The sequence below is a fragment of the Symphodus melops genome, assembly GCF_947650265.1.
Source record: "Symphodus melops genome assembly, chromosome: 6".
In the NCBI taxonomy this organism is placed as follows: Eukaryota; Metazoa; Chordata; class Actinopteri; order Labriformes; family Labridae; genus Symphodus; species Symphodus melops.
Window position 1 is genome coordinate 5958335 of NC_136696.1, and position 16441 is coordinate 5974775.

The 16441-nt window shown below is 39.7% G+C and overlaps 1 protein-coding gene across 1 annotated transcript in view; it reads left to right on the forward strand.

Moving 5' to 3' along the window:
• The window catches only part of hydin (HYDIN axonemal central pair apparatus protein), a 78412-nt gene that overhangs the window by 41694 nt on the left and 20277 nt on the right, over positions 1–16441 (forward strand). The window contains exons 32-63 of the mRNA XM_079345818.1: positions 664–791; positions 923–1036; positions 1521–1601; positions 1747–1896; positions 1967–2206; positions 2492–2621; positions 2700–2813; positions 3019–3189; positions 3384–3554; positions 3734–3918; positions 4168–4242; positions 5048–5231; positions 5336–5477; positions 6116–6272; positions 6406–6499; positions 6618–6721; positions 7491–7622; positions 9789–9998; positions 10111–10311; positions 10460–10680; positions 10780–10962; positions 11209–11328; positions 11417–11576; positions 11725–11897; positions 12009–12207; positions 12514–12607; positions 12800–12893; positions 13092–13260; positions 13657–13739; positions 14007–14162; positions 15447–15528; positions 15669–15873. Of these exons, the coding sequence (XP_079201944.1) occupies positions 664–791; positions 923–1036; positions 1521–1601; positions 1747–1896; positions 1967–2206; positions 2492–2621; positions 2700–2813; positions 3019–3189; positions 3384–3554; positions 3734–3918; positions 4168–4242; positions 5048–5231; positions 5336–5477; positions 6116–6272; positions 6406–6499; positions 6618–6721; positions 7491–7622; positions 9789–9998; positions 10111–10311; positions 10460–10680; positions 10780–10962; positions 11209–11328; positions 11417–11576; positions 11725–11897; positions 12009–12207; positions 12514–12607; positions 12800–12893; positions 13092–13260; positions 13657–13739; positions 14007–14162; positions 15447–15528; positions 15669–15873 (4722 nt within the window). The remainder of the gene's footprint in view (positions 1–663; positions 792–922; positions 1037–1520; positions 1602–1746; positions 1897–1966; positions 2207–2491; positions 2622–2699; positions 2814–3018; positions 3190–3383; positions 3555–3733; positions 3919–4167; positions 4243–5047; positions 5232–5335; positions 5478–6115; positions 6273–6405; positions 6500–6617; positions 6722–7490; positions 7623–9788; positions 9999–10110; positions 10312–10459; positions 10681–10779; positions 10963–11208; positions 11329–11416; positions 11577–11724; positions 11898–12008; positions 12208–12513; positions 12608–12799; positions 12894–13091; positions 13261–13656; positions 13740–14006; positions 14163–15446; positions 15529–15668; positions 15874–16441) is intronic.

Here is a 16441-nt window from a genome sequence, read left to right on the forward strand (position 1 = left end):
CAACGTTTCTTACATTACAAAGGTGACCACCATTTCGGAAATATTGTCAGTCAGTTATAGATAGAAAAAAATCTGTTTTATCTGTCCATAAAATATTCAACAACAGTGATAACGGAGCGGCTGTGACTCCGTAGGTTGAGTCTGTCATCTCTCAACCTTAAGGTTGGGGGTTCAAACCCCAGCTCCTGCAGCCACATGTCTGATGTGTCCTTGGGTAAGACACTGCTCCAGCTGCCTCGTCAGCGGCGTATGCGTGTGGGAATAGGATTAGTTACTTCAGATGGTCCGATGGTCATAGCAATCTCTACACTTGTTTCAATGTAAAAGAAAAGAGAAAAGAAAATCCATGGAGAGCTTCAAAGTATGTTTGGATCAGCAAGAACTTCCTGAAGTATCTACAGATACTTGTGACCAAGCCGCCTCAAGGTGGCTGGAATTTTTGCATTAAAAAATCTAACATGCAAAATAAATTGAAGCATCAGCTTATAATTTGTTTTAGATAACCTAAGCTTACAGCCTCCTCCATACACCTGCAATATTCATCCAAAGTTATGGCAGTTGTTTTGACCTTCTGTCTCTTGTCTAAATGTCAAACTATTTCTAATAATAGTCAACACTTTGCCTTTTCAAAATAAAAATGTCTTTGTTGTTGTTTCATGAAAGGTTTCAGTGCAGACTTTGAAAGAGTGAAAAACCTGCCCTGCATTGAAACACACTCTTTCACAATTAAATGTGACCCCAATGGAGCCAGCCTGAAGATGGGAAACACACTTGTTGTCATACCAATACAGGTACAGATGGACGGACAATTATTATCAATATTTCCAAATCAGTGTACATTTTCTACATAGTTTTCCACATAGAGTTTTTATAAGCAACTTTTGACACAGTTCTTGAGTTATAATTGTGTTTTGTTATGCAGGTTACAGGTGGTCCAATGGTTCAGGTGCGGCTGTGTGCAGTGGTGACTTTGCCCGCAATCACTGCTTCAACAGACACTCTGCAGTTCGACACTTTGCAGTGTGGCATGTGTCAGGTAATGCAGTTCGATAATATGAAACGGCAAGATACAGTTAGGTAGCATTACAAAGCACTCCTACAATGTACAAGTTACCTGTAAGTCTGTGAAGTCACAGAGATATTAAAAACGAGTGGATACAGGGTCAAAGAAAAAGGGCATTTGTTTAACTGTCCACTTTTTATGTGAATAACATGAACACTTAGTAGAAAAGGAAAGCAGATGAGAAAACAACTGAGGGCAGGAATAAGTATCATTATGCTTCTTTGTTTTGGTGCCATCTTGTGGCCAAAGTATGTGAAGGTGTATTCCCTCTAATACTAACACAGTTAAAGTGAATAAACTTGATTTTACATCCTTACAAAAAAAACACTAGCTCACAACTATGAGAGGTGATTTCAGAAACATCATAAAGACTTTACATTCATTGAAAATCTCCCGATCAATCAAACTGACATGGCAATGCCTTCTGAATCATGTGTGACATAATATCCCTCATCAGATAAAGACCATACAGCTGTCCAATAATGAGGCTGTGTCCTGCCACTGGAGCATCACTGAGGAGGTGAAACCTTTCAAAAAGGTATGAACTCTTTTCCAATTAATTTAGTACTTGATAAGAAATACGTTTTTTAAGAATCTTTTATCTTCAACCGTTGAGAAACAGATTTTTCTGAATAATACTGAAAAGAAATGATGATGGTGACACCAGCCTTGTTCCCAATTAGGTAGATAAGTTTCTTCCACTCTACCAGCGCAAAAAAGCTTTGCAGGAGCAGCGACCACCGCCAGTGGTGTTTGAGATGTTTCCAAGCTCTGGCATATTGTCTCCTGGTGAACGTGTCAACGTCCAGATAAAGTTTAGCCCTGTTGAGGAGGTGAGGAGCCTAAGCTATTTATCAAAGTACATATTTGAAACACTTGTAAAACAGTTGTATGTCTTTGCAGCATTCCTACAACAGACAGCTTGTTGTCCATGTGGCTAACAGCAACAAGCAATTGCTCATCAAAGTCTATGGGCAGGCTGAGGAACCACGACTTGAGTTCTGCCCGTCAGTGCTGGAGCTGGAGTCTTGTCTGCCTCTCAGCACTGAATCTGAAGCTGAGGTTATGGTCAAAAACTCCTGCTCTTTTCCCATTGAGTTCTATTCCCTGGAACTTGACAGTCAATATATTGAGGAAGAAAAGGTACCTCCTCTTTTTTTTAACAAAACAAAACACTGATTAGGTTTGTTATAAACATTTCTAAAGACAACAAAAAAGCTTTACAAAAAAAATCAGAGGATGAAATGCTTTTGTGTGTCAGGGTTATAATGGGACAACTGTATGATTGCAAAGGGATAAGTAAGGGGGTAGAAAGTCTTACCACTTTCCCATGCTTTACAAATATTTTGTCTTTTTTTTTAATTCTGCCTTTAACTTTTTCGGTTTCTTTCCCCCTCTTTTCCCTCCTTATATCTCGATCCCTTTCAGATCCTGCGTCTGATGCAGGGTTATGATGAGAACAACACATTACTGCTTCCCCCCAGGGCCGCTGGTGAAAGTCTCCCTGATGAGTTGCTTAACTACTACAAGGAGTTCTGTTCCCAGCTGAAAGATGACGGTAGCTTTATTCACCCCCTTGTTCAAATGCAAGCACTAAATCATTGTTTCTTCTGTTAATATCTGAATTGGTGTGCAGCCGTTCCGCAGGCAGGTCTGGATGAAAAAATGTCTAGAACTGATGAAATACATGATGAAGAAAGGATGACATTACAACACGCGCCTACTTTCAAGGCGAAACCAGCAGAATTATGTGAGTACTAATCTATTTCAGAAGCAGATGTTAACATCAGTCAGCAATTTTTCATCAGAATTTTACAATATTTGTCATTGCCTTAATGACTTTTTCAAGAAGACCAGAAAGGAGAAGCGTGTTAGCTTTTAAAACAAGCATTAGTCTATCAGTTAAACTGCATTCACTTATATCTTTTTTTAATCCCTGTGTTGTGTGCATTCAGTCATTTCAGAGATTACAAGAGAGGGAAGCAGTGGGAGACTGGGACAGCTTGAGAGGACACCTGTTTTCAGAGCAATTGCTCGCCACATGTGCATTGACCTTTCAGCAGAGGGTCAGGCAGCACGCAACCGCAGAGGCATTGCTATTATTGTATATGGAGCCCCGCTGACAGGTGAACAATTAAAAGGTCTTGACTCTGTGGCATAAATAAAGAAGAAGATCATCACATATTTTGCACACTCTTGATATTTAAATGAAATACTTAAGACATAGAGTATCAGAAAACATATATCTAGACCCCCATAATTACAATGGGAATATATTTGTTAAAGTTTGCACGCATCTCGTTCTTTTTCATTTTTCCAGGTAAAAGCCGGACAGCTGCTGCTCTGGCACGACACTACGGAGGGACGTGTCTGAGTGTTGATGCTGTGGTGAGACAAGCTCTGATGAATGGAACATCTCCTATTAGCCTGACTGCAAGACAGCTTTATGACTGTGCTGCTGCGGAGTATGCTGAAAAGATTGAGGAGGCTGGTTAGTATTATGTACTCTCCATTTCTCTTTAAAAACACATATGGATTATGTGTGGGTCCTGGAATTACACTTGCTATTTGACTTTGACAGACACTATCCAAATTGTATTTACATTGATAACCGAAAACATACAGGAACAACGATGAAGAAATAATTCAAATGTATCGATCTGCTTCTAGCACAGGCTACAAAAGGAACCACAGAATTAGGCCCTGCAGCCCATTTTGAAGCCTCAGATCCATCTGCCAAATCAGCTCCAGTTTCACATGGTGCTGTGAAAGACCTTAAAAAACCTGGTGAAGACAGCTGCAGTGACTCTAAGGCTCTTCAGGAGGCTGCAGTCTCAAGCTTTGCCCATGGCTTGGTAAGATTGTATTCATAGTTTTGGTCATCTGGAGTGTTTTTGTGTAAGGTTGAGCTGTTCGTTCATTGAAGTAAATTCCAGTATCGGTCTGTACAATTTGTGCTCAATAAATTGATAGCAAAGTAGCTTTAAACGCCAGCAAAATATCTTTTAAGTCTGGATATAAAATGATTATTTTAAATTCTAGCAATGGTTAAATAAACGTGTGGAATAAATCTTATCCTCCGTTGTGTTTTTGTTTTTCTTCAGGGAGGAGATATGGCAACACTTAGTAATCTTATACCTGAACAGCTACTGGCAGATATCCTAGCGGAGAGATTTCAGGTAATCAAAGTGTTTCCTTTCAGGGCATTTGTTGCTGAGTGGTGAGTTTGCCCCATGTACAGTATACATGCTGTAGTCCTCTACGCAGGCAGGCAGCATTTAAATCCAACATGTAGCTCCTTTACTTCATGTCATTCCCCTCTCTCTCGCTCCCTGATCTCTGACTATATTCACTGTCCTGTCTCCAAAGAAATTGGTCTTGAGCTTGTATTGCGCTTTTCTAGTCCTCTGACCACTCAAAGCGCTTTTACACCGCATGTCACACCTACACATTCACACACTGATGGCAGAGGTTGCTATGTAAATTGACCATCAGAATTAACTAATCCCATTCATTCACATACCCCTGACGCAGCAGGGGGAGTAATTTGGGGTTAAGTGTTTTGACCAAGGACACGTCGGACATGTTGATCACAGGAGCTGGGGATTGAACCCTCGACCTTCCAGTTGAGAGAAGAGCCACAGCCGCCCCGACATAAAACGCCCAACGATAAATCTTGAGAAAATAGTTTCCTTTTAAATGAAAGCATTTTATATTATCTATATACTTGGTGACACAAGATAAAACTGCTAACTGCAGGGTCACATATTCACAAATGCAGACAAAAAAAAGTTTCTTATGACAGATTTTAAAAAGTTTATGCATACATCCTCAACACACTCATATATCGTTATTGTAATAACCACTAACAGATGATTGTTAGTATGACTGAGGAAGAGATTTGAAGAGTTTCACTAACGTTTCGTCTTTTGTGTCTTTGTCTTGTCACTGTTATTTCTTTTGATGCTGCCGTCATGGAAATAGCTAAGTGATTGTTATCGGGGCATAGTGATTGACGACCTACGCTCTGTGTACACTCAGTCAGCAGCAACCACATTACAAGTTGTTCTCAAGGCCCTGAATAACCGTAAACACATCTATGCAGTCAACTTGTGTGACTCCTATGCTGCTCTGAAAGCACGAAGGAGGGCACAGAAAGAAACCGAGGGTAAAAATGAACCACCCCACACATATTCACATATGCAACATTCATGATGTTGCAAAGAACAGACCTCAACAAGTATAATATTTTTTGTTTTGTTTGTCCCTCAGCGGCTCTGCAGAGAGAGAAAAGTGTCAGAGAGGAGCAGTGGCTGAAGGAGCTTGATGAAGATGAATATGACGCTCTGTCTGAGAAGGAAAAAGAGCTCATTGATCTTCAACAAATAGAGAAGTTAAAACAGCCCAAGCTAAGGTAGTCCCTTGACAAATGGGGGATTTTTGTTTTTCTCCACACTGTTTTGGGGGTGAAATGTTTGATAAATAAACCTGATAACTACGCCTGTCATTTAAGTGGTGCAAATACTACAGATTATATCGTTACCATTTTCAATCTAAACTTTATCATAACCCCTAACTTTGACAATTAAGCAACCTGTTGCACATCTATTGAATAAACGGTGGATGGAACATTAAGTTTTATGCTGAGAAATTGATAAATGTAATAAAACTGATGCATACACATACATATTAGACAAGAGAACATTGAATGACAGGATAGACTAGGCAACACTGTCTCTCAAGATGATAATGGACAGAGATCTGAACAAAAGCCCATCATGCACTATTGTAGCCTAAGAATGGCTGCAAAAATTCTTGAAAAGCATCTTTAAGTGTCTTTAAATAAGCCTATAAAAGTTACAAAAAAGAAAGCCATATACAGAGGTGTCAATACAGGAAAATGAAAATCATGATATTAGGATACATTTAATTGTACTGTTTCTGTATATTTGTTTAAGTTACTAATTTAATCTTAATGTTGCTACAATTTACTGTATATGTCCCTTGAACAATGGCATTTTTTCTGTAATTATGCATCTACTTGTGTATAAGGTTGCTAAAGCGAATAGAGAAAGAGAAGGAAGAAAAGAGGCTACAAGAGGAGATGCAGAGGTTGAAAGAAGAAGAGCAGAAGAAGAAAAACAAAAAGTGTGGAAAAAAGGATATAAAAGAAGTGTCCCGGAAGAAGAGCTTGCTGGAGGGAAGGAAGGTCTGTAAATTGATCCCATTTCAACACAAATACAAAATCAACAGAAATGGCATGAAAGCTCCCTTAAGCACAAATACTCACACACTCGCTTTTTATTCCTGCGAATATGGACTTTTCATCGCTTTCTTTCCAGTCAACTGATGCACCAAATGGATGGAGAATGTCTTCTTGTCAAAACTCAAAAGAGTCTCTTGTGGACCAGAGGGAACTGCGTATTCCAAATGAAGGTGCAAGCAGCTGTAAAGAGTCACAATTTTCCTGTTTAACATCTCAGTAAGAGGATCATTTATCGTTTACAGGATTTGGTGTTTAATCGCTGACATATTTACCTTTTTGGTTCTACAGTGCATCTAAGCAAAGAAGAAGATGACTCACAAAAGCAGACAGCGGAGGCCAAAGAACAACGTGCAGAGTCCCCTCAACCCACAAACAAGCTGGAAGAAGAAAAGGTAGTTTTACTGAAAAACAAAATTAGCAACTTCCCCCAACACCAACCTACAAGTCACTGTAAGCCATTTTAAAACATTCGACTTTAGATTACAGCCTTTATGATAGAAAGGATTGTGCTCCTAATACAAAGTGAAGCTGTGTAACATCACAACAGTTTGTGATAAAAACATTTAGGGACAAGAGAAACAAGATGTGTTGTGTAATGAGTTGTATGTAATGGTTCAAGGTTCAAGGTTCAGTCTTATATAGCGTATATATATATATATATATATATATATATATATATATATATATATATAATGACATTATGTACATTATGACAACAAAGCAAACAGACTGAGATGAATTATATTAAATTAATTACCAATAACACAAAAAAATTAATTTTGTGTTATTGGTAGGGGAGAGTAGAGATAATAACTATAAAAGACAGACTAACATCTGCTCTCTGTTCTATTTTAGGGAATGATTACTTAACAGAGATGGTTAGAACTAGTTGTAAGCATTTGAAAAACCCCTTTATTTTACTATACCAAATCTGGAGTTTATACAACAATTGCATTTTCTAAACACTTGTACTGAACTATTCAATTACCAGTACATCATCATCAAAGTGTCTCTTCGCTCAGCTAAACTTGTGATTCAAAGTACTTTTAGTCATATTATACCGTACATCTGGAACAAGCCTATTCCTATTGACTATTGCTGATTATTGATGTTATCTTCTTTTTGGGTCGACTGTATCATCCACCTCTGCAGTCCTGTAAGGATGAGCTACAGATTCTGTTTAGTCTGTATGAGCAGAGCCAGGAACAGGTGGAGTACACCCTGCAGCACTGGGATCGAGTTCAAGGCACATTGTTGGTCCCAGTGTCAGATGAGACTGTTCCAGAGAAACATGTGAGTTTCCAAACTAACAGCTGTGTTTTCTAAGTTAAACACTAATGCGGGTACATCAACTCTTCGAAACTGCCTACAAACATCTGAATTTTTTAAGCTTTCAGTGAACCGTGACTCCCTGTCTTCCAAATATGGCATAATGGTTCCTTTCAATAATATTGATTGAACATTTGATGTTGTTTGTAGATCGCTTTGCAGAAAACATTTGAGGTTGAAGTTCATTTTGGATGTGAAATAAAAAAATGTAAAAACAAAGAGAAAAAAGAAAACTTAAAAAACTGAGAAAGAAATTATGTACAAACAATAAATTACATCATACAAAAGAAGCTTTCATGTTCTCTATCAATTGCAAAGTCTTTTGGGGTCTAGACGCTCTGAGGGGTAATGAGGCCGACGCAGGATAGGATGCCCCCAAAAATAAAGTGAGAAAGACAAAGGTAGAATCATTATTATAGGTTTTGCCTTACGAGATGCATGTGAGGCTGTGATGAGGGGTGGGTTTCAGTCTGGCCTGGACTCTGCTTAGCTGGATGGAGGTGGAGGAGGGTTGCAGCGTATATCTGAAGCAACAGACTGACTGTGGAAGAGAGAGATTTTAAGTGTGTTTACAGCAGTAGGTTGATTGGTTGAGAAAGTTTGTGGTTAATTCAGAGATGATACACGCCCATGATCAGCTGCTCACCTGAGAGAGAGATACAGGTAGTAGTAGGGGGTGTGGTTTAAGAATGAATGAAGAGGTGAATGAATGAAAGAATTACACCAGTCTTCCTCTCTGAATTTACGCTGAGCTCCATTTAATCCCACTCTGCTCAGCGTTAACTCAGTCGTTTCCGTGCCTTCTCAACACTGTCTTTAGCATGAGCATGACGCTGTGTCGACTGATGGACAACATCATATATGTATGTAAGTATGTATGTATGTATGTATGTATGTGTATACATACATACACATATGTATGTATATGTATGTATATATATACACATGCACACACACACACACATATATATATATATATATACACACATTAATGTCATATATATATACCGTAAATTCCGTACTATTGAGCGCACCTGGATATAAGCCGCACCGGCTAAAAATAAGTAAATAAATGTATTTGTACATATATAAGCCGCACTTGATTATAAGCCGCAGGTGTCCACGCTATAACAAGAGCTATTTACACAGACGTAGGCTACCGGTAACATCCGCAAATACTGTAGCGTCCGTACGGACGTTAAAGGACGACGAGAGCGTTCAAATAATAACTTTTACTTAACCCGATCACTGTCGGCCGTGACCACGCCGTTTACAGCGGAGAACAACACATAACTTGCCGTAACAATCCAACTCTCTCCCCCAGCGTTCTCTCATACAGCCACTCAACACGTTCTCGCTGGTGCATTCACTGACTCTCCACATAATCGGAATTATGAACACATTATCAACTACTGACTTTACAACATGAACCGTTACAATACGAAGCCTAGCCGACGGTGTCTGTAACACGGCTGATGAAAAAGATGACCGTAATATATTTCACAAGAAAAAGTCCATCCATTCACTGCCTCAGAATGACTTCATTACTCACTTCCTCAGTCTCTGTTGTCGCTGTCAGTGTCATCTTAACGTGCAGCAGCTCTGTTAGCTTCTTTGACAGCCAGGTCGATCGCCTTTAACTTGAAAGCTGCATCATATGTATTTCTCCGTGTGTTTTCCATCATGAGGGTGCGTGCATGAAGCGCAAAATGACTGATATTAAGATCCGACGTGACGAAGTCAAATGTTTTTGCGGCAGAAGCTCATTGTCCCCCATAAAAAATCCATGCATTAGCCGCACCGGAGTAGAAGCCGCAGTGCTCGAAGTGTGAGAAAAAAGTAGCGGCTTATAGTCCGGAATTTACGGTACATATATACATATATATTTACACACACACACACGCACATTTTGAAGGCGAAATCATGTGTCAAGTAGGGCTGGGTGAAATATTGAGCATTTAAGATATATTTTTTTACCTTTGACACCTCTCTCTCTCTCTCTCTCTCTCTCTCTCTCTCTCTCTCTGTCTGACTCAATCTAGTGTACTGTCTCTAATAAAGGCATTCAAAAATATGAAACCTTTAAAACAGAATGTAATGATTGTATCTATCTTTGCCCTGTGTTCATAGACCCCTGTTTATAAGAAGAGCAAGAAAGCCAATAGTAAGGCTGTGTCTCCAATGCTCAGTCATATACCAGTAACAACTGAAGCAGACAAGACTGCAGACGATGTGTCAGCACAGGACATCATCCCTCACATTGTTCTAAATGTGACGGAGAAACACTATCCAGGTGCCACAGAGCTGCTCCAAGGCAGAATCCTGCCTCCACTTGTTGAGGTACGGCTTTACTGATATTAATGACATTAATGTTTCTCCCTAAGATATGTCCTATGCCTTGGTTTTCCATGTGTTTATCATCTCCACGTTTTCTCTTTTCCGGTCTTGTTAGGTGTTAGATGATTTAGGGTTGGGGCCAAGCGGGCCACCCATTCCTCCTTCCACCACCTTGTCGATAGTTCCATTCCCTAAAACCAGGAAGCAGTCAAACAGTCAACTCACCTGTGACTGTTTCACCTTCCTGGCTACCTCGGGATTGGATGAACAGGATGAGGATAAGAAGGATTCAGAGGATGATACACAGTCTGTAAAGGTAATGGTTCATTTAACCCTCTCTCACATTTTGTTGACAAGATAGCACATAAAGTTTTGAGGGGATTCTGGATTAAATTCTTGGTATGTTGAAAGATGAACATGACATGTTTTAAAATCCAAATGATTTTGGTTTGTTTACGTTACAGGAGAAACCTGTTAAAGGCCGGGGAAAGGGCAGCAATAAGGAGAGCGCATCAACGAAGGACAAGGATAAAAAGGGAAGAGAGAGTCAGAAGAGCAAGAGACAATCTTCAGCAAAGACAAAGGGGAAACCTGTACGCTCCCCTCAGCTGCAAGTCTCCTCTAGAGCGAGCAGCACCAATCAGGATAAACTACAAGGGAACTTGGAGCTTAAACGCAGTCAGAGGTCACTGAACATACGCACAGGCACATTGGGCTTTTTTGCCTTGTTGTTTTGTTTTACAGATTGATGTTTGTTTTTTTTGGTATACATATTTGTATGCAGCCTGACAACATTTCGCTGGGTCGTACCTGCCAATGGTACAGTGGTTCTGAAGATCTGGTTCTACCCAGAGTCCCAAGGAAAATATGAGCAGATCTTCAACTTTGAGCTTCTCGGGACCCGAAAAAACTACCAGCTGCTCTGCAGAGGACTGTGCACCTATCCCTCCATCTGCAAAGATTACAAGTCAGTCAGATCAATGTTGCTCTTCAGTAACACATAAGGAAGAGGAAGGGGTGTAACTACACAAACATACTAGTCCCTTTGAATAAGATAAGATGAGATATAACTTTACAGGTCCTCACTCTCCTTTAAACCAGGAGAGACTTCATGTGTAATAAGAGTTTTTGTTTGATGTTTCTTTGACATCAAAAAGAAAAGACAAAACATGTCGTCCTTTGATTTAACAGTAATCATATGTGGTTTCTCCAGGACTCTTTTTGCTCTCACTAAGAAGGTGCAACAAATGGAAGAAGGGCTTCAGAAGTCATATGTCATAAAACCTGGATACTTTGAGTTTGGACCGTTGCTCTGTGGCAAAACCAGAGACAGGTGAGAAGTGGAACATGTGGGCAGTGAGTGGCCCACTATTTAGGTATTTCTTGTTATCACAGATTCACTTGTGTCTGTGTTTTTACAGATACAAAGAAAATCGATATCCAGAAAACAAAGAGAGCCTTGTGATTTACAACAACTCAGGTATGGAGGCTGATGTTGTGTTCAGTTTCCAGCATGATACCCAAGCCACTACGTATTTGCTCGACCCCCCAACCATGACTCTCAAACCTGATCAGAAACAGGTACCAAAGCACAGTCTTCTGGCATTGTCTTAACCTATAATTGAGATAATTTAATGTAACTGCAATCGCTGAATGAAATATCAGATGAATGTTTTGGTGTCACTTGAAGTAACTCAAAGTCAGTGCTTCTGTTCTTGTCTCATGCTAGGAGTTGACTGTGTGGGCCTACCCAACTAAAGTTGGACAAATAAAGGACAGCCTAGTGTGCAGTATCAAAGACAATCCAGAGCCTGTCATCATAAACCTCTCCTGCTTGGGCGTTCGGCCAGAGCTGGAGCTGGAGCGCAAGCAATTTCACTTTGACAGGATTTTGCCCCACAGGTAAAAAAATGGAACCATCTGAATTATATCAGTAAATACATAAACTGAAGTGTCTCTCCCTTAGGCCCTTTTCTCTGCTGATTTTACCCTCTTCCACCCTTCTCCCTTTAGGCGGGACAGCCGTAGTTTAACAATGCATAATAAGTCTGCTCTGCCTGTGTCCTGGAAACTGCAGGGAGTGGAGGAGTTGGGGGATGAGTTTGCTGTGCCACAGGATCAGGGTGTCATCTTACCTAACTCCTCCTTCTCCCTGAGCATACACTTCAGGGCTCGGAAGCCTGTCTTGATTAAGAAGATCTTACGTCTAGAGGTAGAGTAAAACAATGAAATACGCATATCATGGTTGAATGAAAAACGTACATCTAAATCAAGTCAAATGGATATACATAGAGCCTTAACAAAGAGACTTCTTTAAGGGTACAGTCACACTGGCAATCCATATCGTGCACAAGCATGCTTCAACCCTAAAGTCCAGTTCGTTTGGCCAGTCTGTTCCGTGCTCAGGCACGGTACACTTCTTTGGCTTTAGCACACTTTGTAGAGGTTTGCTTAGACTCGATGCACTTCATTGTACAGTTTGAATGAATGTACAGAATGTTCTGTGTGTTTCTTTCAGGTGTCTGATGTGGAGAAGATTGTAGGAATCCTACAAACTGAAAACATACAGGTCTCTGCTGAAGCCTATAATATAACTCTGGACATCTCACCAGGTAGAAACTGATAGTTATAGCATTTTCTCTCACTTGTATGGCTCATCATAACGGACATAAATACTGCTGTGATTGAGCTGCGCAATTAACTCACTTTTTAAAAGAGAATGTTGTTGATGTAAAATGTATTTTTAAAAAAGTCTAACCTGCAGAATTACTAAATATAAACTCATTAGAAAGTCTTTTCCCCAGATGGCTGCTTAAACTTTGGAACCATCAAAGTCTTTGAAGAGGCCAAACTGACTCTAAGGTTAAAAAACAAAGGAAAATATGAAATAGCCTACAAGTAAGTTTGACACTTTTTTTAATTTTTATTTATTAAATTACCAAAACTGAAATGATAAATATGCCATGTTGCTTTCAGTTCATTTATCTTACCACGGCACTTGTGAAGCTCACAGTGTTATGATAATTGATCATGCAAAGCACAACAGTCTTTCATCAGTACAATCCATAATCCCAAATGACTTATTATTTTCTTTAGGTTTACATGTCAGCGAACTGACCCGGCCCAGCCGAACCTAGACTCCATGTTTACGGTATCCCCTCAGAGTGGATCACTAATGCCCCATGAGAAGCCAACAGCAGTACAGATCACCTGCAGACCTTCAACAGAACTCTTACTGAAAGAGGACCCTGTCCTGCCTTGTGAGGTCTGATCCATACACTGGTCTCAAAAAAATAGATTTTTCTATGAGATAAAATAACAGCTAAAAATGGCAGTATTAGAACAATGGGACTTTACAATAGACTCTACATGCACAGTAGATGTTAATACCAGAGAGATAATAAGATGAAACAATATAAAAGTTTTTCATCAATTGTAGTTTATGACTACTTAGTAATTAATTGAATCCTACATAATCACAAAAGAATGTTAATTCTTAACGTATGCAGTGTTGCATGTCTCTCCCTCCCTTAATGTCTATCTGAATTTCAGTTGTCCAAACAAGGCAAATGGAAAAAAGAAAGAAAAAAGGGCTTTCAAAAATTCTATTTACTGTCCTGATGAAAAAGCGCATTTATATTGAGTTTCTTCTTCTCTGCAGGTGATCGAACCCAACATTGGTAAGGTAGGGGTAACCATAACCATCTTAGCCATCAAGGTTTCTGTCCAGGCTCTCTTCTGCAGGTGAACACTTGAATAACTCTATTTCCTTTATATATTTCTCGTTAGTCACTGAGATACAAGAAACTCTATTCTGTTATTGTGTTAAAACCTAAATACACTTTTAATTACAGTCAAGCATATGTTTCATTCAGCTCTGACTTGCCAAAAAGTATCTCATCTTCTCATTATATCATCAACTTCTGCAAACTTCCTCATGTTGTTTTTAGGAAGCGGTCTTATAATTCTGCCTCAGTGCTTTTTAGGAATTTTTGTGGTTTTTTTTCACAGGTACAAGATCACACCTGCACGTGACATGAACTTCGGCGCTCTGGTCCAAGGCTGCAAAAAAACGCAGAGTTTTACTATTGAGAACAGTGGAGTCTTTGAGACCCGTTTCACCATCTCTCGCATGACTATGGAACCTGCTCGACCAGGAAAACCAGGGTAGGAGAACCCAGATTCAAGCATTTAAAAGATACAATTCTCCAAAAAAAAGAAAACACTAATATTTTTTTGGGACAGGCTACATCACTGTGTTCTTAAACCATGTGTTAACAGAAAGACTTCTTAACCATGGTGTGTCAAAAAGAACAAAAAAAACCACCGTCAAATTAAACACACTTGGAATGAATATTTTGCAGTGTTGACATAATATACTGTCTGACTGCCAGCAGAGGGCAGTTCCAGACTCCGCTTTGTAAATACATATCTGAGAATGTAAATCTGATTGGGAATTTTCCCTTTCTTATAAGATACCTCAGTACTAATGTCTGTTGTGAATGACATTCAGCAGTTATGGATGAAGCATGTACTTTCTTTACCTGAGTTAAAGTATTACAGTCATACAGATTTCGTTCTCTCTAATGGAAAAGTCCTCAGTTCAAAATTTAGATTGATGAAAAGTTCAGATTGCAGTCTGCAAAAAAAAACTAATCTCAAAGTGACCTCCTCTTAAGCCCGGCTCACTCTACGGAAGTTGTAAAAGTATCACACACTTATGGAGTATCTTAAAAGATATTCTTCTCCATAATGTCAATTATGCACACACGATATGAACATTTTGACACATCACGTACTGGAGGATTTTAGTAAGCTTATCGTCCCCGGCAGAAGGAAGAAACTCCCACCTCACATGAATTCACATAAACAATGGAGCCGACAGTTGAATTTGTGACTATAATGCTCTGTGCAGGGAGGACAAGAGAGGGTGAAGAAATGTCTGGGGAGATGCAGACAACATGTATTGTCTATTCTTCAGCAAGAGCTGGAGGTGAAATTGAAACTGTCACATGCATTACATTGTCCAGTGCACCTTTGAGGGTTGCCACCGGTCTGGCAGGAGTTGACTGTATTTTGGAATAAGAACTGAAACCTGCCATTATTAGCAAGATGCCGGCCTGCAGGCACATCTGTCTCCTAAAGGAAATAGGATCTGACACTCTGATTGGTTTGATTCATGTAACACCTAAAACACGTCTTTGATAATAACGCCACTTAATCCTTTCTCTTCAAGCTCTGTATCTGCCTCTGTGCCCAGAATGTGCACCGCTAAATCTTGACGTCACGCCCTCAAACCGCAGTGCATCATGCACTTTAAATGACCAATTTATACTACCAAATCGGGCCCATAGTCTTCAAAATTCCATAGGCCTATTCCAGAGTTACTTAGTGTTTTCTTAAAGATGTTGAACTAACATTGCAATTTGTGTCTTTATGTGCGAGGTTCAGGGTTCTAGGTAAAAAGATGCTTCAAGAGAGCCTTTCAGGGAGGCCTGCTGGTGGCAGTTGCAGAGAAATGAGTCCTACACAGGTGAGAGACAGCAAGCAGAGATAATGGCCCTCAAAATGCCATAGCAACATATAATCATTTTAATATATGTTTTATTCAATTTAAATGAGTCTACTTTTGGTTCTAGTTATCCTCTCTGATCATCCTATGTTTCTTCCCAGAATCGCTTCACTACAGGGGCGTTCTCAGTGTCTCCATGCACAGGAACTCTTCTGCCTGGGTCTCAGCAGGTGGTAGTTGTGGACTGTCCAGCTGAGCAGCTGGGTAACTGGAGCCAGGTTCTATACATTGACATCAGTGACCGTGACCCCTCAGACCAGCCTGAGGGCATACAGTACAGACTGATGGCAGAGGTCTGCAAGCCAGGTGAGGCTGAATGATATTCTGTCTTGTATGATTGAAGCTCCTGAGAGCGGTTTTGAAATGGTTATGAAAAAGACTGACAAATGGCAAAAAAGTACATCACTGACTAGAATAATTATTTCTACATCTCTTTTTTTTGGTACTTAAACAAATGCCACAGGGTAGGTTAATAGCGAACTTAAGAAAGCATTTTTTTCAGCAAATACCTGTTTTCACAATTAATGATACATGTGATTGTGAAAAGACAGAAGGAATAATTAAACTTACCCATGACCGTAGCAAAGAGATAGAAAGTCCACTTTCGCCACTGGAGGAGCCAAAATCCAGACCGAAGATGTTTCCTTACATGTCATCAGAATGGATTTTACTTTAATCAGCAGGATTTGCTCAGACATGTATTGTTTTCTACAACAAAACAATCACTGATGCTTCAATGCAATGTGATTTATCAGTGAAATAATTAAAGAGATGTAAAATCACTTTATCTGAACAGTCAGAAAGCTGAAAAAGTGGTTAACCATCTCCATCACGTGCTCTTTCTTTGACTTATCTGGCTCTGTTGTTTTTGTTG